The 24,206-nt window shown below is 39.8% G+C and overlaps 1 protein-coding gene across 1 annotated transcript; it reads left to right on the top strand.

The window, feature by feature from the left end:
• Positions 1-21,159: 21,159 nt before the first annotated feature.
• LOC149240318 (uncharacterized) lies at positions 21,160-22,524 on the top strand. The gene has a single exon (XM_089370134.1). It carries the CDS (start codon positions 21,160-21,162, stop codon positions 22,522-22,524), a length of 1,365 nt encoding a protein of 454 aa, XP_089226260.1.
• The last annotated feature ends 1,682 nt before the right edge of the window (positions 22,525-24,206 follow it).

Raw genomic sequence — 24,206 nt, forward strand, 5'->3', positions numbered from 1 at the left:
AATTCTTGCCATTTTTTTCATTAATATTTGATTAGCTGCTCCTTTTTGATGCTTTAAGTGCCTCATGTCTTCATAATATGTCCTCAGTCATACCTGCATTTGATTTCATGATTATTGAACTAACATCTGTCTGTTAGTTTTGAAAAACAGAGTGATAGCTGCGGAAACTGCTTCTGGCTGCGGAAACTAGTTTTAGCTGCAGAAACTAACACTGCAATCATTTCACTGAATGGAGATGGATAGATGATAACTGACTGAATGAAAATGGTCATGAAAAAAACTTTTATTGACAGAATGAAATGAAATGGATGAAATGGAGTGGAATGAAATGAAGTGGAGTGGAATGAAATGAAGTGAAGTGTCACAAAACTGTGAAATGAGAGAGATAATTTTTTTTGGAAAATATAGAGCGTCAAGAGTTTCTGATTTTTGCCCTGTATTTTTTGTATAAGACCACCAATCAGTGATTTTATTTCAGGTTTATACATTTTTTTTTTTTATAGAAACAGAAAGAAACAAAGGCTAGGCTGGTGGAGAAGAAGGATTCTTCTTCACCAGCCTTATTGCAGAATTATCTTGAAACATTTTGACAAATTCCTCTTTTGAGAGTGGTTTATATTATATCTTTAATCTGTGGCCATTCACAATAAGAGGAGTTTAATATTCATCAATGGTTTTGATTCTTACTGCTCCATTGCTAAAGATTTTTTCAATCTCATGTGGCCCAGGCCAATGAGTATCAAATTTTCCTTTAAAATCTTTAAACTTGGAATCAGATAGCAATGCCTAATCTCCATCTTGAAACTTTTTCTCTTTGGTGTATTTGTCATGCCACTTAGCTCTTTGATATTGAACTAGATCAGTTCTTAGAATTGCCTCTTGTCTGATCTCATCTAGCTCATTCAATTGCTCCATTCTGTGCTTTTGGGCTTCTGATAGATCCATCCCCAACTGAACTGCCATCTTGAAAGTTTTGACTTGGAACTCAATGGGGAGCAGGACTTCTTTCCCATAAACTAGTTCATAGGGAGAATGTCCTGTTGTATTTCTCCATGTAGTTCTGTAGGCCCATAAGGCTTCAGGAAGCCTTTCTGCCCAATCTCTTCTGTGTAGATGAACAGTTTTGGTGATGATGCCTTCAATAACTTTGTTTGTAGACTCCACTTGGCCATTTGCTTGCGGATGGTAAGGAGTATATTTTTTGTGCTTGATTTTGTATTCTTCCATCAGCTTCTCCACCAAGTTGGATGTGAATTGACTTCCCTGATCTATCACAATTTCTCTTGGAACACCAAAGCAAGTAAAAATATTGTCATAAAGAAAATTAACAACTGAATTTTCAGTAGCGGAAAATAATGCTTTGGCTTCTACCCATTTAGTGACATAATCAGTACATACCAATATATACTTTTTTTTGTTTAGATGGTGGGTTAATAGGTCCAATGAAATCTAAAGCCCACTTTTCAAAGGGTTTGATGAGTACCTATGGCTGTAATGGCATTTCATTTGAAAGGGTAGGTTTCCCTACTCTTTGGCAGCTGTCACACCTTTTGACATACTGTTTTGCATCTTTGAAAAGGGATGGCCAATAATATCCCAAAGAGAGGATTTTATAGGCTGTCCTTTTGTCAGCAAAGTGTTCGCTGCATGGTTCATCATGATATGCTTTGAGGATATCAGGCATTTCATCTTCCCTAACACATCTTCTGATCACAAGATCTGGCCCTGTTTTAAACAATTCCTTAGAAATCCATGAATATTTTGAACTCTCCTGAATAATCTTTCTCCTTTCACTAGGAAATAAATGTGGAGGCAGTTTCCCTGTAACCAAATAGTTAGCTATATTTGCATACCAAGGAGTCTTAGTAGTTACTGCAAATAAGTATTCATCGGGAAACTTGTCCTCTACAGGAGAATCTTCTTTAGTATTCTAAATCCTAGACAAGAAATCAACTACTGTATTTTATTTCCCTGGTCTATTCAGCACAGTAATATTGAATTATTGTAAAAGTAAGAGCCACCTTGTAACTCTGCCATTAGTAACAGGCTTGTTCATTAGATATCTAATTGCAGAATGATTAGTATGAATAAAAGTTTCATAGCCTATTATATAATGTCTAAACTTATTGATTGCATGAACAACAGCTAAGAACTCTTTTTCAGTTACAGTATATTTCAACTCAATGGGAGTTAAATTTTTACTGGTATAGTAAATGGCATAAGGAACTAAATCCTTTGGACCCAACACAGCCTCTAGAGCTGTATCTAAAGCATCTGTAGAAATATGGAAAGGAAGTTTCCAGTTTGGTCCTCTCAAAATAGGTGCTTCAGATATTCTTGTTTTCAAAGTTTCAAATGCTGATTGACAATCAAGATCCCATTTGAATTCACAGTATTTTGTAAGAAATTTGAAGAGTGGAGATGCTATTTTAGTGAAGTTCTCTATAAATCTTCTATAGTACCCAGTAAATCCCAGAAAACTTCTAACATCTTTTTGACAATTTGGAATAGGCAACTTGGAGATGACTTCAACTTTTGATCTATCAACTTTAATCCCATCCCTTGAAATGTGATTTCCCAAAACAATACCTTCAGTAAACATCATAAAGAATTTTTCATGACTTAATGAAAGGTTTGTTTCTTTACATCTTATAAGGACTTTTTCCAAATTCTCTAATACCTCTTCAAACGAATTACCATAAACTATAAAATCATCCATATAGACCTCTACACAATCATGGATTAGATCAGAAAAGATTCCTAGTACTGCTCTTTGGAATGTTGCAGGTGCATTACATAATCCAGAAGGAAGCACTTGATAAGCAGAAGTCCCCCATGGACAGGTAAATGTGGTCTTATCTTGATCTTCAGGTGCTACCTGAATTTGATTATAGCCACTAAAACCATCCAGAAATGAAAAGTACTTTTTGCCTGCTAATGTATTTAATACTTGATCGATAGAGGGCAAAGGAAAGTGATCCTTCAAAGTTTCTTTATTGAATTCCCTATAATCAATGCATACCCTCCATTTACCATTCTTTTTAGGTACTATAACCAAAGGAGAAACCCATCGGCTATCTGAAATTAGATAAATGAAGTTTACATTGAGTAGGTTTTGGAGCTCTTCTTTTACTATCTCCCTAAGGTTTGGATTCATCCTTCTCTGAGGTTGTCTGATTGGTCTACTAATTTCCTCGATGTAGATGTGATGAATGCAAGTCTTAGGATCAATACCTTTCATATCAATATACTCCCATGCAAATGTAGTAGAATATTTTTGCAAGATTTTGGTTAGCTCTTGCTGTTGTGACTTTTCCAAATTTTTATTGATATTCAATGTTTTACCTGGAAAAATCTCAATGGTGGAACTACCGAACTCTTCCATAGAGTAAAGAGACATTTGTCTTGATGATAAATACTCAATGTCAGAATATAACTGAAATTGTGTGTGGTCATATTCTGAAGATGTTTCAAAGTTTTCTAATGTGTTCAGAATTTGACTATCTTAACTGATTTCAGAAATGGTAAAGGCAGGTTGTATAGTATCTTCATCATCGACCCATTCTTATCTCCTAATTCTGTAATTGCTTTTGCTGGAGGATACAAATTGAACTTCTTTGTCGAATTACCATCAGAAATGTACATATCTCCAGATCTACAACTAATGAAAGCATCAGTTGTGGCTAGCCAAGGTCTTCCTAAGATGAGTGGGTGCCCTGCTAAATTACTCTTGGGAGTCAAAATCATGAAATCTACTAGATATTCCCAAGAATCTAAGGAGACTGAAATATCTTCTAACACACCATCTGGTTTGATTATTGATCTACCTGCAAGTTGCAGTAAGGTAGATGTAAAAACGAGATTAGGAAGTTTAAGCTGTTCCATAGTCTGTCTACTCATAATGTTGATAACAACCCCAAGTCAATCAAAGTGGTTGGAATTTCTATCCCATTTATATGTGTCTTGACGATTGGACTACCTGGATCTACATATTTCTACATGGTAATTTTTCCCATCATGATATCTACAATTTTTCCTACCAGGTGGATTTTTCTTGTATCTCTTGGTTTCCTTCCTGGTCTTTTGAGACTCAACTCCTTTATTGTTTTTGCTAGAATAAGAATCTCTCTAATGGCTTGTAGCAAGGGAATCTCGATACAAACATTCTTTAATTCATCTAGAAAATCATAGTCAGGAAACAAGATTTGTTTTTCCACCCCTTTGTCAATTTGTAATCTTTTAGGGAAAGGAGGTGTGGATGAAGATGCAGGTTGCTCAACTATAGGAGTTGTGGGGGTTGACTCTTTTTCTTCTTCTTTTTGAGTGTTTGGGTTTTGAAGAGATGCTTCAGAACCTTTATTGACTTTAAGAGAATATTCCTCAAAAGTACTTTGCTTTTGAGTATCTATAGAAGGTTTTTCTAAAACTCTACCAGACCTGAGTTGTACACCATTAAGAGGAACAATCATATAGTTAGGAAATTGTTGTCCTTATATCATGTAAGCATTCTGAGGATTTTTGTTATTAGGATTTGGCAATGGCTGGGTTGGTAGTTGACTTGTCTTTTATTGGAACGGAAGCAAGAGTTGAGAATTTGGATTTTGTTGAGAAGGTTGATATTGTTGTGGAAATGGCAATGAAAGTTGTGGGTTTTGATTTGGAAGTTGTGGAGCTTGTTGATTTTGGAAAGATGGAGGATATTGATAAAATTGAGCAGATCTCCCATAAGGATTTTGCATACCTTGTACCCATGATTGATATGGATTTTGAGGTTGGGACCAAGGTTGTTGCCAAGAATTCCAATTTGGCGGGGGTTGAAACTTCATAGGGTTGTTAAACCCTTGATTTTGTTGCCCCTGCCAAGGTCTCCTTGAAACAAAACATAGAGACTCTATTGAATTTGGATCTTCTTGAAAGACAGCTTTGAGCCCAGGAATTGAAGGACAATCCTTGGTCTCATGGCTTTCTGAGCAAATCATACATGTTTCTACAACTTTTGCATCCAAGGAGCATTCCCTTAGAGCATGTTTCTTCCTACATTTTGGACAAAAGATGGCCAAGGCTTCAGCTTCTGCTTTCTGCTTTTTTTGTGTTTTAAGGGTGTCTAGTTATTCACTAAGGCTCCCTAGAATATCAGTTTTGAACTCATCAAGAATATTGCCAATCTCCGCCCTACTTACTGATCCAGTTGCAGATTTGTTTGCTCTAATAAGAGAAGGATCTCTAGGCCCTTTTCCCATTTTAGATTTTCCCCTCGAGAGATGGACACATAGTTCTGCTATGTCATGAAGTGGAAGTTGAGAAATATCTCCCTTTCCCATCATGTTTAAAATATCTATCCATTCATCTCTAATGGCTTTTAATAAAAGGGCTTTCAAGGTCTCCTCATCTAAGTTACTCATTTTTTCTCTTTTTAAGTTGTATTGAAATCTTTCAAGTAAATCCTCCAAGTTTTCATCTTCTTTTTGCACCATTTTGAATACCTCATCCTTATGGTTGGTGGGCATGCAATAGTCCAGGTATCTATCCAGAAATGTTTGTTTCATATCATTCCAAGTCCTAATAGATTGAGTGACTAATCCCATGAACCATTTCAAAGCAGCTCCCTTCAATGTTGAAGGAAACAATTTGAGTTTTTGAGAGTCTTCCATATAGTCATAAGTTCGGCACATGACTTCAAACTCAAATAGAAATGTTTCAGGATCCTCACTTCGCAACCCATAAAAGTTTGGGAGGACAGATGGTGAGATGTTTTTCATTGTTGTATGAGTTTCCTCATCAACTATAGGAAATCCAAATGAGTTATCTCCATCCCTATTTTCCCCATTGTTGCCTCTACCTCCTCCATTGTTTCCTCCTCCTCTACCTCTACCTCTACCTCCTCCTCCAAATCCGTTTACTACTTCCTCTGTCATGATAGTTTCCTTAGAGTTTTTAGAGTCCTCTGGTTCTTCTATTAATGGTGAATGAGGAGGAATTTCTCCCTCTTCTTCTTTAGGTGACTCTACTTCTTTGATTACAATATGTTCCCCTGTAGAAGTGAAGAAAGGTTCTTCCCCTAGGTCAGATTTGATGGATAGTGTGGGAGAGTCTCCTAATTCAGTTGCTGCCCCTTGAATTCCAGGAATGCTAAGGCTGGGAGTGTGAGTCGGAGATGATGGAGGTGTATCTTGTCTATGCCTTGAAGTATATGGAGTTGTAAAAATCAAACTCTTGGCCCTAGCTATAAACCTTCCCCTAGAATCTCTTGCTCTATGCATGTCATTTTTTTTATCTTCAAGTTGGGCTAATAATTCTCTTTCTGATCTTCCAGATCGCACTAGGTGCAAGAAGAGAGCATACTCAAGAAATTCTTGAACCAATAACTATCTTTTCTGATCCTCTAGATCACGCTAGGTACAAGAGGAGAGCATACTTTGAGAAGTTATCAATTTTCCCTTCTTTGAATAATTTTTTTTTTTTTAAGAAATTGGCTACCTAGTTACACTTCCCCGGCAACGGTGCCAAAATGTTTGGTCAATTTAGAGTGTCCTAAATTGCTATATTAATTTTCAATCCGGGAGCCGTAAACTGTTGAAGTGTGCCACACTATATGTGCAAGATAACCTATTTCTTACTTTTTGTCATTTTTGATCTTTTTATTTTGTTTTGGGGGTTTTTATCTTCGTTTATCTTCTAATGTGAAATGGAAATTCTAAAAGACAAGTATGGATATAAATGTTCAAGGAAATTATGTCCTTTATAATGGTTTCCAAAACTTCAAACTTCAGAAAATCTTAGAACATGCTAATGATGAAATTAATTCCTAAAAGAAAATGAAAATGAGCCACTATTCTAATCAAACAAACAGTGAACTATTGATCATGAAACCATTATCCCTGCTGATATCTAAATACAAAAGAAATGAATTAAGCAACTGTACTCAAAGAAATCCAAAAATTGCAAGTAAAGTAAAGCTAAAATCAAATTACATCAATTCATATTTTGACCCCTCGCCAGTTAGTCTCGCTATGTCTTTCAAAGGTAATCATCAACAACCTAAGCAATCTGATATCTAATTGCAAAAAAGTAAACTTAAAATCAAATCACATCAATTCATAGTCTGACCCCTCGCCAGTTAGTCCCGTTATGGCTTTCGGAGGTAATCATCAACAACTTGAGCAATCTGATATCTAATTGCAGAGAAATAAAACTAATATCAAATTACACACTCTTACTTCAATCCATCGCCATTAGTCTCGCTATAGCTTTCAGAGGTAACTGAAAATGATATGAGCAATTTAATATCTAAGCTAACTAATAAAGCCAATGAACAAAACTGAAATAAACAAAACAGAACTGGAATCAAAAGCTAAGAAAAGTAAGTCAGTAGAAAGACTGATTCCATGTCATTAGTCATTGTGAAAGCTATATGCAAATGCCCAGGCTGCCTACTGTAATCTGGAATATACACACTGATCAGCATTAACAGCAATGTAAAGCATGTAAAATTATGAAAAAAATGAAACGTTAGTACCATAGTGAATGAAACATACATAAGTAAATAACTATGGCATAATAACCATAAATAAACATAGCATGAAACTGTACAGCAATAAGAAACAAAACCTCGGCGTGTGCAGGGGCCCTCTGCACAACCTTGGGCAACAACTATCAGTCAAGAATTATGCTCAGAAACAGAGTCTTCTCATATATTCAGAACACAGTCACAACAATGAAACTAGTGTCATGGTACAGTGGGATTTTTAACAGTGAAATTACATTCCAAAAGACTAACCCTATGCATATAGGAACGCATTATTTATAACAAAAGACTACATAACTGTTTTCCTATAAACTACACTGACAGAGGACACGTGAACAACATCGTCCATGAATCTCGCATCATGGCTGCCGAGATGATGCAATCTATTGAAAGTGGCTTGTTGGATTTACATTGTGGGTATCCTACAGGTGTCAGCGTGCCTCCAGAAATCTAGAAACGGCCACGAAAATCTTTCACGTGCTTGGAAACACAGTCCTGTTGCCGTAGGACTCTTCTATTTGACCACCGCTTGACCATCGTTGACCACAGCCTCCTCTGATGAATCCAACTGAGCTAATAGGACTCGGTCCATGTCCACATCATTTCCAACTTGCCCATGTGGCTCGATTTGCTTGATTTCACCTGCAATATAGACTTTAACAAAAACGACTGCGGAGAGTTGAAGCAACTGCGGAAAGTGACATGATTGCGCAGCTCAATGAGCACAAATCTAGTTCAAACAGTAGACACAAAACATAGTTAAAAACCACTTTAAGTGCTCTCTTATGGTTAAGATCCAATGATGTTGATAGCTTAGGAGGTCCAATTGAATGGAAAAAGTCTAGGAAAGTGTATAGGAAAGATGCAAGTTCAAGGCTCAACATACCCCCATTGTGAAGGTGTTGCATGTCCCCATGCAACCAAAATTTTGACCATCCTCTCTTCAATCCATATGCTCTGACACCTCTGCCAGCACATCCAACCCTCTTTTCCTCTTCCTTGGTACTACTACCATCCTAGACTTCCTCATCAAGCATCCGAATTTGAGGTTGATAAGTGCTTTACTCAACCTCTTGCATTTCTTCTTCAATTTCTTGTTCTTTTTCTGCCACAGCCCCAGTTGTAACATAGTGTTGTCATGAATGATCTTTTCGAATCTGCTTTGTTCCTTTAATGCTTCATTTTCATTTTTAATATGTCTATTTAAGACCTCCAATTCAAAAACTTCTTGTTTCAACGATTGGACTAGAGCTTCTTGTGCTATGTGAGGCTGAGTGGATGAAGTGCTTGGACTTGTGGCTGTCTTTTCCAAGGATTCTATATAATCGTACATCTCTTGCTGATTTGGGTCTATCTCGGGTGTAGTTTTCCTTGGGTTGACCCCAAGATCCTGTTGAGAAGGACTGATTTCCAAATCTGGCCGAGAAGGACTCATGTCAAAATCTGGCTGTGAAATGGAAGTATGGTGTGGGCTATGGTCAGGAGAGGTTGTTGGAGGCTACTTCGGTGTTTCCCCTCCCAAGTCAATAAAGTGGGGTCTTTTGGTTTGCACTGTCCTTAATTTCCCTTTAAGCCTGGAGCTTCTTCTTAGATGCTGTGGACTAGTGTCTTTTTCCTCCCTTCTCTATTTTTCTTTTCCTTTCTTCTTGGCTGCAGCTGACTGTTCCTGAAGGTGAACTAGTCTTTCAGACAATACTTGATGATATTCTTCTGAGGAAGGTTCTAGGGTTTGGTGTATAGCCTCAATGCTTCTTTTCTCTTTTGATTTTGTTGGCTTCTTACCCTCAGCGTTTTGTTTCCTCCTTTTGGATAGTCTTTCTTCTCTACTAGTTTCTTCAACTATGTTAGTAGGAGTACTTTGAATTTTATCATTTGTTCTCTTTCTTCTTCTCCTTCTTGATGTACTGCTTTCAGGGGATTCTTATGGATCTTGAAAGAAATTTTTGATTAGAAATTGCTCCAATGTGTCCTTCTTTTCTTTCAATTGTTTTTCTATCAAGTTTTTCACAAGGCCATGGTGATACAAGTGTGGTTCTACGTCCCCTGGATTCTTTTGGACGGTTACAAACATCTTTTTCAAACTGTTCAGTAAAAAGTATGGCAAATTGAGGGTTTGGTTTTCTAGGAAATTCATCAAAAGTCGGGTGTGATACATATACATCGATCCAAAATGTCCCTCACAGGTGATGAACTTTTGAATAATCAATAATAGACTGGCCCACTTCTCTTCTAAAGAATGAATAGGGATTCCTCATTTAAAAATAGTTACGTCCATACCTGGATTTCGTAGGATAACCCTCCAAGCCTTCTCGTCAAAGCTCTTGTTCTTGAACCAGCGTTCACCCTCCTGTGGAAGTTCTGTAGCAGCTACTATAGATGCCTCAGTGATTGTAAACTTGAGGTCTCCAACTTCCACGTCTAAGCCGTTAAAAGACCTCACAAAAGTCTTTGTAATCTCCTTGTTGTAGCCTTTGAATTTTTGAATAAACCGTAGCCACCTTTCCTTTTTGAATATGTTTTTCACTTGCAGGTATCCTTCCAGAAACTTGGGCCCTTCCAGTTCTGCCCTCAACAATAGACCCATCCTTCCTTCTGCCTTTAAAATTTGTCTGCGTGAGTAAGGGTTTTAGCGGAGGTAGATGGTTAGGTTACAATGATGAACAGGGTTTATGGAGAAGAAAACAGTGACTGTAAATGGAAAACAGAGAACATGTAGCGGGAGTGAATTCACGGAATGGAGTGGAGACTAATATGAACAAGGTGGAAATGCAACCGTGGCTTCAATAAAATAGTAGGGGAATAAAGTGAACCCGACAGAATTTTAAACTGAATAGCTGCGGAGTGGACGTAAACACTCTTATGAAATGGCCACGGAATTTGTGTGGTGGAGAGAAGTCGTGATCAAATCAACCACGTCCCATAATTATAGGTGGAGTATCAAAGTACAACCGAACACGAGTTAAAACCGGAGGCATGATCATAGGCTGTTTAAACATAAATGCAAGGATTGTGGGGGAATCGTATAGAGATCGTGGAACGGTTATGGAGTTATCAATGCCAATCATTGCATATAATGGAGCTATGGTTTTATAACTATGTAAAAATGTGCTTTGAACGCTATTTGAAATAAATTTCTACTCATACCTTGGAATTCTTGCCATTTTTTTCATTAATCTTTGATCAACTGCTCCTTGTTGATGCTTTAAGTTCCTCATGTCTTCATAATATGTCCTCGGTCATACCTGCATTTGATTTCATGATTATTGAAGTAACATCTAATTGTTAGTTTTGAAAAACAGAGTGATAGCTACGGAAACTACTTCTGGCTGCAGAAACTGGTTTCAGTTGCGGAAACTGACGCAACAATCATTTGATTGAATGGAGATGGATAGATGATAACTGACTGAATGAAAACGGTCATGAAAAAAAATTTTATTGACGGAATGAAATGAAATGGATGAAATGGAGTGGAATGAAATGAAGTGAAGTGGAATGAAGTGGAATGAAATGAAGTGAAGTGTCACAAAACTGTGAAATCAGAGAGAGAATTTTTTTTGGAAAATATAGGGCGTTAGGAGTTCCTGATTTTTGCCCTGTATTTTCTGTATAAGACTACCAATCAGTGATTGGTTTTCAGGCTTATACATTTTTTTTTTTTTATAAATAGAAAGGAACAAAGGCTAGGCTGGTGGAGAAGAAGGATTCTTCTTCACCAGCCTTATTGCAGAATTATCTTGAAACATTTTGACAAATTCCTCTTTTGAGAGTGGCTTATGATAGATCTTCAATCTGTGGCCATTCACAATAAGAGGAGTTTGATATTGATCAATGGTTTTGATTCTTACCACTCCATTGCTAAAGATTTTGTCAATCTCATATGGCCCAAGCCAATGAATCTAAAATTTTCCTTTAAAATCTTTAAACTTGGAATCAAATAGCAATGCCCAATCTCCTTCTTGAAACTTTTTCTCTTTGATGTATTTGTCATGCCACTTAGCTCTTTGATATTGAACTAGATCAGTTCTTAGAATTGCCTCTTGTCTGATCTCATCTAGCTCATTCAATTGCTCCATTCTGTGCTTTTGGGCTTTTGATAGATCCATCCCCAACTGAACTGCCATCTTGAAAGTTTTGACTTGGAACTCAATAGGGAGTAGGACTTCTTTCCCATAAACTAGTTCATAGGGAGAATGTCTTGTTGTATTTCTCCATGTAGTTCTATAGGCCCATAAGGCTTCAGGAAGCCTTTCTGCCTAATCTCTTCTGTGTAGATGAACAATTTTGGTGATGATGCCTTCAATAACTTTGTTTGTAGACTCCACTTGGGCTCAACATTGTGCCAGGGTCCCATATGTGCCACTGAATCGTCCCTGGACTCAACATTTTCCTAACATGGAAGAATCTTTCAATACCAGGATCCCAGGCCATCCTATCCAACATGAAGCTCCCCTCATTCCACTCACTATCCTGCCCAGTGCAAGTACCAGAAGTCCCTTGCTCCATCAGTAACTTGCTAAATCCAAATGGAAGATCTGTATGATCTCCCCCTATAGTATCTGGCACATCCCTAAAGGTTATTGAGCTGTGAGGGGTTGTGATGCCCCAGTTCCTTGCTAGTATCGGAGTGGTGCCACCATGTTGATGCTATGCTACTTGGACTATGTCATACTCCCCATCATGCGCAGATAGTATCCTACTCTCCTGGAGCTCGATGGTGGAATACTGAAAGATGCGAGGCATATCCTTCCTGGGAATCTCCATGGCACCAAGGCCTACCCATCCAAATCTAACTCTGAACCTATGCAGCAATAGATAATGTATTCCTCCCCATATGATGAAACCCTCTGTGAACCCCCATGTGTCATCCCAAGAACATACTATATCAATCTCTGCCATGACTCCACTCATCATGAAAGATCTATCGATCAACTGAATCCCTGCATACCATAGGTAGACTTGTTGCATCATAGCCCTGACAACCAATGGAATCCCTTTGTCCCTCATCTATAGTCCATGCATGCCACCCATATATAGGCTCCATACATCATGAAATAATCTGTGGCATGCTAAACTATCCGGTGCTTGCCACTGTGTAGTACTGATGACCACTAGAAACCACGTGTGCCAAATAGCTACCCGCTGAATGAAACCAATAGATGGGTATCTGATATGCACAATCGACTTAGTGTATGTGGATCCATCCTACTCCTGCCAACCATTGCCACCGGTTCGGCTACCCGCCCCCTATAGAATATGTCGATACAATGTCAGGATCCTAGATACATGATGGACAACTATCTCAGTCGCATACGGTACCCTATGCTCATGCATGGTCTAGACATGCCCTGTGGAAAGAGTGAAACATGTCTCCCCCATGACTAGCTCCCTAAGTATAAGATCAATGATGAATGATATGCCATCCCTATTGGTTATCACCTCATCCGTCGACCTGTGGCTGTCAACTTGCACAATGACTTGATGGCCCCGCTGAGAAGTCTCCCCTCTATCGCACCAAGTATCATCCAGATATCTTGGGTGAGCTCCCCATCCCTTGCTGCTCGTGCCCAAAGTGTCAAAGGACAACAACCAGGTCGCCCATTCTTGTAAGTGACATAGAAGTGGGTCAAAGGTGTGAGTCCCCTCGGATACCATCATGTATCGCTCATCTCTGTCCCCATAAATCCTAGGTGAACTACACCCAAAGGTATACCTGGTATCTTCGTCCATGGGTGTCCCTAGAGGCAGCACTCCAAGACCTTTTTGTGCAACACCATATGCCTCTACATATCACCGATCATCCCAGTACTCCTGGACATGCCACTATACACTGTGGCCTACCCCTGTACACTGCGAGATACCCTTGACTGTAGCTATGCCATATTGTATCAACCTACTTCCTACCTGTGTCACAACGCCTCTCACTCCCCGCATGTACTCGTGACGATGTGAGGCACTCCCACTCCACAACGCAGTGCAACACACTTGAACACACCACCATGCATCTCCATGCCCACCTGTAGACCACTGCTAAATGATATATGCTCCCACACATCCTTGGATATGATGGTCTAGAGCTATTTCTGTACATGTCAGGCCGCACCTGATCAATATCATCACCTCCACCTTCGCATCATTATCCCTGTCGATGAATGGATCTTCCCTCAAAATCCCCCTGAGGGATCCAAGAAGTTACTCTCCCTATGTGTCAGCAGTGATGCCCTCTGCATCCTCTATGCCCTGCACAAAAGTGAAGAACCCACAGCTCCATGCAAGGCATCGTCTGGTGGCCTGCCAATGCCACCTCCTTCGACAAATTCCTACCAGAGTATGTTGATCACCTAGTGATCATGTGTACAAATGCCATACCAAGAAAACCAAAAGAGTTTGTCCATAAATTGGTCAACCACTGGTGCTGATCGAGACTGCCCTAGCGAAAGTGCATGCTCAACTGCTAGGTCAACTGCACCATCCCGATTGTAGTCAACCAACATACATGGGAAATGATAGGTAGTCCCTCCGGATCCCAATGCCAGTTGGGGCTTCCACCATCCTGAGTGCCTGGAAACTCCTATTGAGCTCCACTTGGGTCCACTACCATCTCCATAGTCCACTCCACCAAGTACTAACTCAGAATATCTCACACCCAACCCTAACAGAGGGATTGAATGCACGAACTACCGCACATAGAACAACCCCACAATGAGGGTGTTGCACCCTGTGCAACTCAGGTCATCTCATCTCACTATCCTGGTCAATACATACAATCTGACTAGGTAGCTCTATCTCCCTCTGTCCAATGGGCCATGGTAACTTAACAATGCTGCCACCCTCATCTATGTATGTTCAAATAGAGTTGCTCTCACACTCCAATGTGCACTATAGCTACACTAGTAGGGAATCCAACTTCTCCCCGACGTGAGTCAATTTGGTTGTGGACTCGACACAAACTGCTCTCATGCCCTCCAATTCCTCGTTCTGTTACAGAATCACCTCTCACACTAACGCAAACTTCCTTTTTAATGCTCGAAGGTCAGCCTGAAACTGATGGAACTGTCGTGGGCATCTATCACCCGTAAAATCAGTCACAGCTCTAGATACCTCAGCAACTATTGGTATCTTGTCTAGGGATGGCACCCCCTCAAGAAATGGTTTTATGTGAGTAGGCTCTATCCTCTCCACCAGGGTGTCAACTGGGGCTATCAAAGAGGTCTCTAATAAAGGTGACAACTTCACCACACCAGGTATATCGATGTTCTCCTCACCATCCTATGGGCTCTCAGCATCATGCTCAACCTCCTCCTTAGGCTCCTAATATATAAAGGTAGGTCTCGTCCAGCAAAAGCACCCCTTGGTCTCACCCTCTAATCATCTTTGTCTTGTCTGCTCCTTTTTAGGAGATCTCGTGCCTTGATTTGGTCAAGTTTCGCCACACGATGAAAATGGCTACACCCCCACAACCTTCTCGCCTCTAACATCTTTGTTGTAAGGGTGAGGATGGGTTTGGTCTATTACCCTCCTCAACTGGGCCAACCTCTCATCATCCCAATGAATTCTGCCCCAGAATTTCTGCATACTCGATTTCCCTTGAGCCATGGGTTTGTCTTTGGTTTCACCCGTCACTGTGCATTCATACCCAAAGCTTCCATGATCTTCTGGCTAATTTCTCATAGGTAGGTCAAGATCATGCTCTGATACCATTGTAATGATCCTTAATACGAATACAACTGATAACAAGCAAATAATACATGCAACAAATTACAAAAACAAAATATTCAGTGAACACCCATATAAAAGCTGCAAATGGAGAACTTCTGAGCCATTTTATTATATTTAAGCAAGTCAAATATAATAGATGATGGAATGGTGCACCTCGGTTTGTCTAAAAGGACAAGTAGGGGACCAAACCCAGGTAGGAAAATGGTTGATCTGAAGGTTGTCGAGCTACTACACCAATTTGCACTGTGCTGCCCAGAAACTATTGCTTTGCTGAAGTTCAAATGGATGGAAGGTGCACTGAAACTGCCCAAAAATTTATATGATTTTAACCCCGAACTCCTTGGCCAAAACCCACAAAACCCAGAAATTGTTTCGCCCGATTTGGACTTCCCAAAATTGACACCCAAAGGTACTATTCAATCTTGAGCAATTCTACACTACCTGTTGCAAAGATGTGATTTAAAACCCTACCTCCGTTGCTCAGAAAATTATGAAACTTTAGATTTTGGATCCTTGTCAAAAATTTAGGAAAACCAAGAAGGGAATTTCTCTGGTTTTGAATTTGGATTTTCAGCCTCCTTGGAGCCTCTCCCTAGCTGCTATAACCAAGTTTGACTTGCAGGAAATAGCTTGCCAAGCCCTCTGAAAATACCCCTAGAACACTGGGTCCACCTAAACTGACTAACTCCTTGCTTTCCAGATGACCGTTGGTCCGGATGACTGCTTTCACAGCACCACGAGTTTGCTGCTACAGTGGCCTCTGTGTTGACTAATGCTCTGGTCTAGCTGGCTACTACTCCAGCAGCGTTGCCCTTTCTACGTTGTCTCCTCAACTCTCGGATTTCCCAAAAAGCTGTGAAACCCTTTGCTGGTATATTCCTGACTCTCCCAGCAAGGTGTGAATCCCCCTCGTTGATTTCTAACCCGTCCTGCCTGTTCTATTCCTGCCCAGGAATATGTAGTTCCTCCCTGAAGGGTAGGCATTGATGGTCCCCCAAAGAAGAGGTTGAATCTTCCCTGCGGAAGACTCGTGGCTAAAAAACCAGTAGACTCATTGAACAGTACAGAGTACAAAATTAGTTTGTTTGTCAGAATAATAAGGATGCTAGAAAATGAAAGCTCCATCCCCTTTTATCACCTTGGGCTCCCTTAGCCTCTTTTGGGCCCCTCCTTCCACTTCAAATTCACTCCAACCTCCTCCTTGGCCAAATTCAAATTATGAATGGGTGGCCTCCACATTCCACTAGCTGCAAAAAATAATTCGAACTGCCTATAATTCCTAAGTTTCTGCATGTGGGGTTCTCCTCTTAAACCCAAATCGCTGCCAAAATTGTGTGGTAGCACCGTGTTACAAATGGGTTTGAGAAGGGACATGACATTGAATGCCTTATCTTCAATAACAATTATTTGACATGGGTAATTCCAAGTACAATAGGAAATTTAAGAAAACTTGAATACCTTTTACTTTCTCACAATAGTTTGACTGGCCTAATTCCATGTACAATATGAAATTTAAGAAAACTTAAATACCTTTTACTCTCAAGCAATAGGTTGACAAGGTAATTCCAAATACAATAGGAAAAATTCAATCATTGGAATATTTAATTTTGTATTCAAACAAATTGACTGATCGAATTCCATATAGCTTAGGTCAATTAAAGGCCCTTTGTATACTTTACATATATAATAATAGCTTTTTCAGGAGTATTCATAACAATATCAATGGTTTAATTTCACTTCAAGAATTAGATCTATCACAAAACAAATTAGAGGTATCCATTACTATTGATGGCACCTATAATTGGACTTATTTAATTGTTTTCTCTGCTTATTTTAACAACTTTACTCGGACTTTTCCCTCATCATTGGCCAATTGCACCAAACTTTTGGTGCTAAATTTAAGACACAATGGGTTTAGAGGTGTGATTCCTCCCTCGCAAATTTTGGTGATTTGCAAGTTCTAAATATTGGTTATAATAACCTTGAAGGTACTATTCCTCACTGGATTACAAGTCTCTCCAAGTTGTTTGTGTTGGATTTATCTCACAATAAATTTAGTGGAGAAATAGCATGTGATCTTGATAGAATCAAGGGATTTGCAATAAACAAATATTCACAAGGGTTCAAGTATGAATATGAAATGGAAAGGGACATAAAAGGGATAATTATAGTATTCCATATGTGTGGAAAACAAACAATACATTTGATTTGTCTATGAATCATCTTACTAGAGAAATCCCTATAAGCATAGGAAGTTTGAATAACTTGCGATTGTTAAATTTATATTGGAATCAATTGGAAGGGAAAATACGCATAGGTCTGGGTGACATATCTACTCTAGAAGAGTTGAACTTGGCCAAAAATAAATTATATGGAGAAATTCGAGAACTCAATAAATTATCACTATTAGATTCTCTAAATATTTCATCTAATAAGCTATGTGGGCCAATCCCAACAGGGACAAAATTTTATAGTCTTAATATGACTTCATTTCAGAATAATAAGTGTTTATGTGGGCTTGCTCTACCACCATGCAAGGAAAATGTGAATTCAAATAAAATAGTGACAAGAGACAATGGTAGTGGCAATAATGTTAAGATAAGATGGTTGAGATATGTAAATGAAGAAATATATTCGACAACATTAGGGAAGGTAGTGTGGATTGGATTTGTGGGAGTTGTTTCTATGTTCATTTTTTGGCATATAGCAAGGTGTTGGGTAATGGGGTTGTCTCCCAACAACACACAAAGACTAGTTTAAAGATTGTATCAATTCCCTACATATATTAGTGATACTTATCTATATACATTAATGTCTTAGGTTATATAATATTGTTTGTTGGTATAATATTTGAATGTCACTTGTTTTGAGGCCCTAAACAACAGTTTTTTTGGAAAATAGGAAAATCGATAACCTTTGTAGAGGGTTTGCAGTCGAAAGTTGTAGTCCTCGGATATATATTTCTAACGATGTATCATACACATCAAAAAAAGATCATATTCCAAAGTTATGGCCCCAAGAAGTTCATGTACCAATTTACCCCAACATGCCGAGTGACTTTTGGCACTTCATCTCCTAGGGTTAGGTTTTTGGGTGTTTAAGTTTTTATATTATTTCTCAATAATAAATAGGCCTTGGAGGCTCATTGTAACATGGTTCAGAAGGCATGTAGCTGCCACATATCTTCTTAGAGATAAGCTACAATCACCTGAGCTAGCTTATTTTCATTCAACATGTAAACAATATTGAATACTTTGTTATTAATGAATTGAAGTTATATTTTTCATTGTATCTTTATGTTCCTCTTTATATATGTATCTCATTTCATTTGTTCATAAAAATCCACATCACCCAAATATTTTTCAACAATGAACCCATCTTCCATCAAGATCTCGCCTTCATATTTCTTTTGCATGCAACTTGAGGGATTGGAAAATCGATTTACCATCTCCATTGTAATTTTCTTTGTTAAGATCAACAAAACTTACCTCTTTAGTTTGTTTCATTTTAGCATGGTCATTATCATTGATCACTACTCAAACAAGCTCACATTTCCATACCCATGCACATTTGTACAATCTTCCCAACATTTCAAGAATATGCTAGATATGTTTGCTATTGTGAGAGTGCCTAGCAAAGGAATATTTAGATATTATATTGTGTTGGGTTTCAACTATATTTTCTTTTAAAAAAATTCCTATTTGGCCATTGTAGGTTATTCCACAAGAACTTGGAGTTTGATAAACCCCAAGGCAGGCATTCGATGAGAGTGGTCCTTAACACAAGAATAATTGTTAAAGGGTGGTGTGAGGTTTAAAGATAGTCTTAATGTTCTTTTTTATAAGGGCTTTTGAGATGCGAAGAATGATCACTTGGGTGTAAGGAAGGTTGACTTTGGCTATGGGGTTGGACAAAGGTTTGGAGGTTTTGGGGTTGATGGATGAATATAAGGCCCTTTTTATTTGAAATTTTTTGTAGCCATTAGATAAGAAGGCTTTAGTTGCAGAATTTTAAATGGCCCTAGTGGCTAAGGTGTTAAGGATGATAGATTTTTGTATTGGGTGATGGTGAGAGTTGGGATGAAGGTATCTCTCTATATAAATATTTTTTGAATTATCAAATGTTTCACACATACTTCACATTTTTCTAAAAGTAAACACAAATAATATGAATTTGAATTTAGAAATCCTACATTCTCAAATATTATTAATGTCTAATTTCGTCTTTATTTTTAAATAAAAAGTTAAATATATAAATATTTTTTCACAATTATATATATATATATATATATATGTGTGTTTTTTTAAATAATATTTAGAATTTATATTTTCTTTTTAATTATACACTATTGTTTCAAAGTTATAAATATTAATATTATACTATATATTAAGTATACTAGAATTTTTTGGACCTTTTTTTTTCCATGGCGCGCGTTTTCTCTCTGGCGATGAAACCCTCGAGCCCTTGACTGCGCTCGGCAGCTCCGCTGCTGGGCCGCAGCCCCCGCTGCGAGCCTCCTGCTCCGCTAGCTTCCTCCCTCCCTGGGCCTTCCGTCCCGTCTCCCGCTGCTGCTCGTGCTGAGGCCGAGGGCAGCCTGCTGCTCCCTCTGCTGGGCCTCTTGCCTCCTCCCTTTTCCTGAGAATCGCCTTCGGCATGATGGGTTCTCCTGATACAGGTCAGGCCGACATGGAGAAATCTTTTGCATCTCTTATCCCAGAGAACAATCCAGAACGGATTCGACCCACGGCTTCAAAATTTATCAAGAAGCTTGATGAAATACCGGAGATCCCTCTCCCCCCAATCCTCCCAAGGAGATCCGCTGTTGCCTTGGCAGAACGGGGTCTAGTTGGGCAGTTCACGGGGTTATGGCCGTCCTCCCGAACTGTCCAAAGATGGGTGGAAAGAAATTGGAACGCTATGGTTCAGGGGAAAATTGCGATAAGATTCTGTGGAAGAGGCTTCTTCACCTTCCTCTTCGAAACTGTGGAGGACCGCAACCTAATCTTTAGGAATGGACCATACTTCATGGACACCAGAGGCCTTTACCTCAACCGCTGGACCCCGGACTTCGACCCAGAAATGGATGTCCCCAATGCAGTCCCGGTTTGGGTTCGCCTTCCGCATCTGCCGCTTCACTGCTGGGCTGATGAATCAGTTAGAGCAATCGGAAACGGAATAGGGAAATATGTGGACAGAGCGGAGCCAAAAGAGAATATGCACGCCTGTGCGAGGATCTGCGTGGAAGTGGATTTGGGCAAAGGATTACCAGAAGCTGTCAAGCTCAGAGTTGATTAGTGGACACACATACAGCAAGTGGATTACGAGCAACTTCCCTTCAAATGCAAGGTATGTCATGAATATGGTCATTTTGCTAATAGGTGCTCCAAAGCTAGAATAGAAGTCAATGCCAGCTCTGAACCCACAGAGGAAACATGGGAAGTAGTTAAAAAAAAAAAGAAATCAAACCCTCCCCCTGAAACAGAGGTGCTCCACACTGATATCCCTCCCATCTCCGCCGTCCCATCAAGCATGGATCATTCCATTCCCTCATCCTCCAACCCTTTCGAAACCCTAGCCTCAGAAGAACCCTCATCCCCCCCTCCATCCCCCAAGGGCAACAGAACCCCCCCCTCCTCCCCCCTTCAGGCTTCCCCCCCTCGCACAGTGGAAAGGATCCTAACAAGGAACAAAACAAAGGAAAATATTACAGCCACGGATCCACCAAGGAAAGTGGGAAGGAAATCGAATAAGGAAATAAGAGATGAGAATGCAGCAAAAGAGATGACCACAGGAACACAGCAACCAATAGACACATATCTTGACAAGAACAAGGGAAGCGGCGAAAAAACGAAGGAGAAAATCGGGCCTCACAACAAAATAGGTAAATGATGATTTTGGTCTCTTGGAACTGTAGGGGGATGGGCTCCTCCCTCAAATTAAACGCAGTCCGTGATCTCATGAACTCAGAACAACCAGACTTCCTCCTACTCCAGGAGACCAAAATTAGTGAACAAGAATTCCAAATCAGCACCTCAAAGTTTAGAAGGTATTCAGGAACAGCCGTGAGTGAAATAGGAGCATCAGGAGGCATAGGTGTATTATGGAAGAAAAGCAAATGGAATCTCATAAACAGAAATCCAAACAGGTGGTGGATTAGAATCGACATGCAAAGTCTAGATCTGAGGGAGGAATACACAATCTACAATGTATATGCACCACCCCACTTTAGGGACAAAACCACTTGTTGGGAATCATTGAAAGCAGATATAGAGGCCTTACAAGGAAGGAAGATCTTTCTTGGAGGAGATTTGAATCTAATCAGGAACGCAGAAGAAAAACTTGGAGGGAAGTACTTCACAGATCCATTCAGAGACAAATTGGAGGACATCATACAAGCTCACAAATTTTTAGACATCCCCCCTCAAAATGGCCGCTTCACATGGTCTAACAAAAGGATAGGCAGAAACAATATCAAAGAAAGACTTGACCGAATTCTTGTTCAGGAGAGTGCAGCAATCAGCTTTCAAAGGGTCCACAGTTCAATCCTACTGGGCTTCACTTCTGATCATAGACCTGTAGCGCTGCACTTGGAAAAAGAGGAGAATTTGGGCCCCCTCCCATTCAAATATAACAAGACCTGGGACGCCATCGAGGACTTCAAATCTCTGATCAAGGAGACATGGAAGATAGAGATAACAGGCTCACCGCATTATGTCTGGGAATCAAAGATCAAACACCTAAGGATCGCTATAAAAAATTGGGCAAAAAACCACGCAAACGAGGAGAGGAGGACAAAAACAGAGTTGCAAAGAAGCTTGGAGGAATGGAATCAGGAAAGGGAGACAGTTCAAGAAACAGAAGAAGATCAAAAGGTAGAAGCGGAGATGCACAAAGCCTTATACAACCAGCATCGAAAAGAGGAGGAAGAGCTCAGGCAAAAGTCTAGATGTCTCTGGATCAAGTCGGGGGACAAAAATACCTCCTTCTTTCACAACTGCCTCAAGTTAAGGAGAGCTGGAAATAATATAGGTAAGATAAGGTTTAATGAGAAAGAGTTAACAAAGAGTGAGGAAATCAAGGAGGCCGCGACAAATCACTTTCAATCCCTACTCTCAGCTGACCCTCAGTACAAAGAAAACCCGGACTTCATCAACATTATTGAAAGGAAGGTTACTGAAGTTCAAAACAGCAATCTGGATAAAGAAATCACTATAGAAGAGGTGGAGTGGTCCATCAACAGCATGCCCCTGGACAAAGCTCCAGGCCCGGATGGCTTCACGTAAGCTTCTACAAAACCCATTGGGATATTATCAAAAAAGATTTCCTCAGAATGGTGAGAAACTTCCACCTCAAAAGCAAATTGGGAAGTAGTGTTAAATCTTCGTTCCTAGCCCTCATCCCAAAGGATCCAAGCCCCCAATCTTTTGATAGGTTCAGACCCGTCTCCCTTTGCAATGTGTCTTATAAGATTATCTCAAAAATCCTAGCTAATAGGCTGAAACAAATTCTCCCTTCTATCATTTCTGACAATCAAGGTGGGTTCCTTCCCAAGAGGCACATAACCGATAATGTAATTATGATTCAAGAAGCAATTCACAGCAGTATAGCTAGAAATGAGAAAGGAATGATAATCAAGTTAGACATGGCTAGTGCCTTTGACAGGGTAAATCACGCCTTCCTGGAGACTGTGCTTGCAAAGTTTGGGGTTTCAAGGAATTTCATCAATAAGGTCATGGAATGTGTCTCTCAGAATTGGACAGCTCCGCTCATCAATGGGAGGCCTTGCAGAGCCTTCATAAGCACCCGTGGATTGAGGCAAGGTTGCCCCCTATCCCCCTTTCTCTATATTATAATGGAGGAAACACTAAGCTTGCATTTAGAAAACAAGAGAAGGCTGAAGGAAATCACTGGAGTGGACATAATCAGAGGAGCTAAAGGGATCAATCACTCCCTATCTGCAGACGACACTCTGCTAATAGGTGGAGCTTCAAGCCTTATGGCAAGGAGATTCAAGGCCATCCTTGATCTCTTCCTTCAAGCATCGGGGGGAAAACTAAACAACAACAAATGCAAAATATATACCTGGAATGTTCCAAGACATATAACTCAAAGGATTGCTATGATTCTGGAAATTCCAGCCCAATCTAGTTGGTCTCACTTCATGTATCTAGGACTCCCGCTGGCAAAAGAATCAATCAAACACGAAGTATGGGTTAATTTGATCGAGAAGCTTAGAGGCAAACTTCAAAGTTGGGGGATGCACTGGCTCAATCTAGCAGGAAGAACAATCCTTATCAAGTCCATCTTATCAGCCCTCCCTATTTATCAATTCGCCATAACGCTCGCCCCCTCAAGTATCCATAAACACATGGAGCTCATCCTTAGAAGCTTTCTCTGGAAGGGTGGAAAGCAAGAAACGAAGAAATTCAGTCTTGTAAAATGGGAAAAGGTCATCCTCCCCATAGAAAAAGGCGGGCTAGGAATTAAAGTGCCCAGATTGGCAAACTTGGCAATGGGATTCAAGTTAATATGGAGAATTCTAACTGAGAAAGACTCCTGGTGGGCAGAGGTCTTGAAAAAAAAATACCTAAGTGGAAGCAACAGCAATATCCTCTCCGACACAATCACAGAAAGACAATGCACCCCGGTCTGGAAGCTGATCAAAAAATCTTTAACTCTCCTCAAATCTCATATCTCCAAAGCCCCAGGCAATGGGAAGCAAACCAGCATATGGAAAGACAAAATAATGGGTCAGGAAGCCAAGGAAAAGCTTCCCCATCTGAGGCCGCTGCAGCAGTGGATGTCTGATAAAAATCTCACAACTCTCTTTGACATTTCAAATTGGGACCATGACAGCTGGAAAGGCTGGAAAATCAGGCATCTTCCTGATGGACTAAAGGAGCAATGGAACAACCTTAAACTCTCATTAGCAGGAGCAGCTCCCACAAGCAAGGGGAAAGAGGAC

Source organism: Pinus tabuliformis, chromosome 8 (genome assembly GCF_031772625.1).
Source record: "Pinus tabuliformis cultivar Carrire ecotype Pingquan chromosome 8, CPIR1, whole genome shotgun sequence".
NCBI lineage: Eukaryota > Viridiplantae > Streptophyta > Pinopsida > Pinales > Pinaceae > Pinus > Pinus tabuliformis.

Bases quoted from the DNA above. Each gene is read 5' to 3' on its own strand.
- LOC149240318 (XM_089370134.1), top strand. From the start codon at position 21,160: ATGGGCTCCTCCCTCAAATTAAACGCAGTCCGTGATCTCATGAACTCA.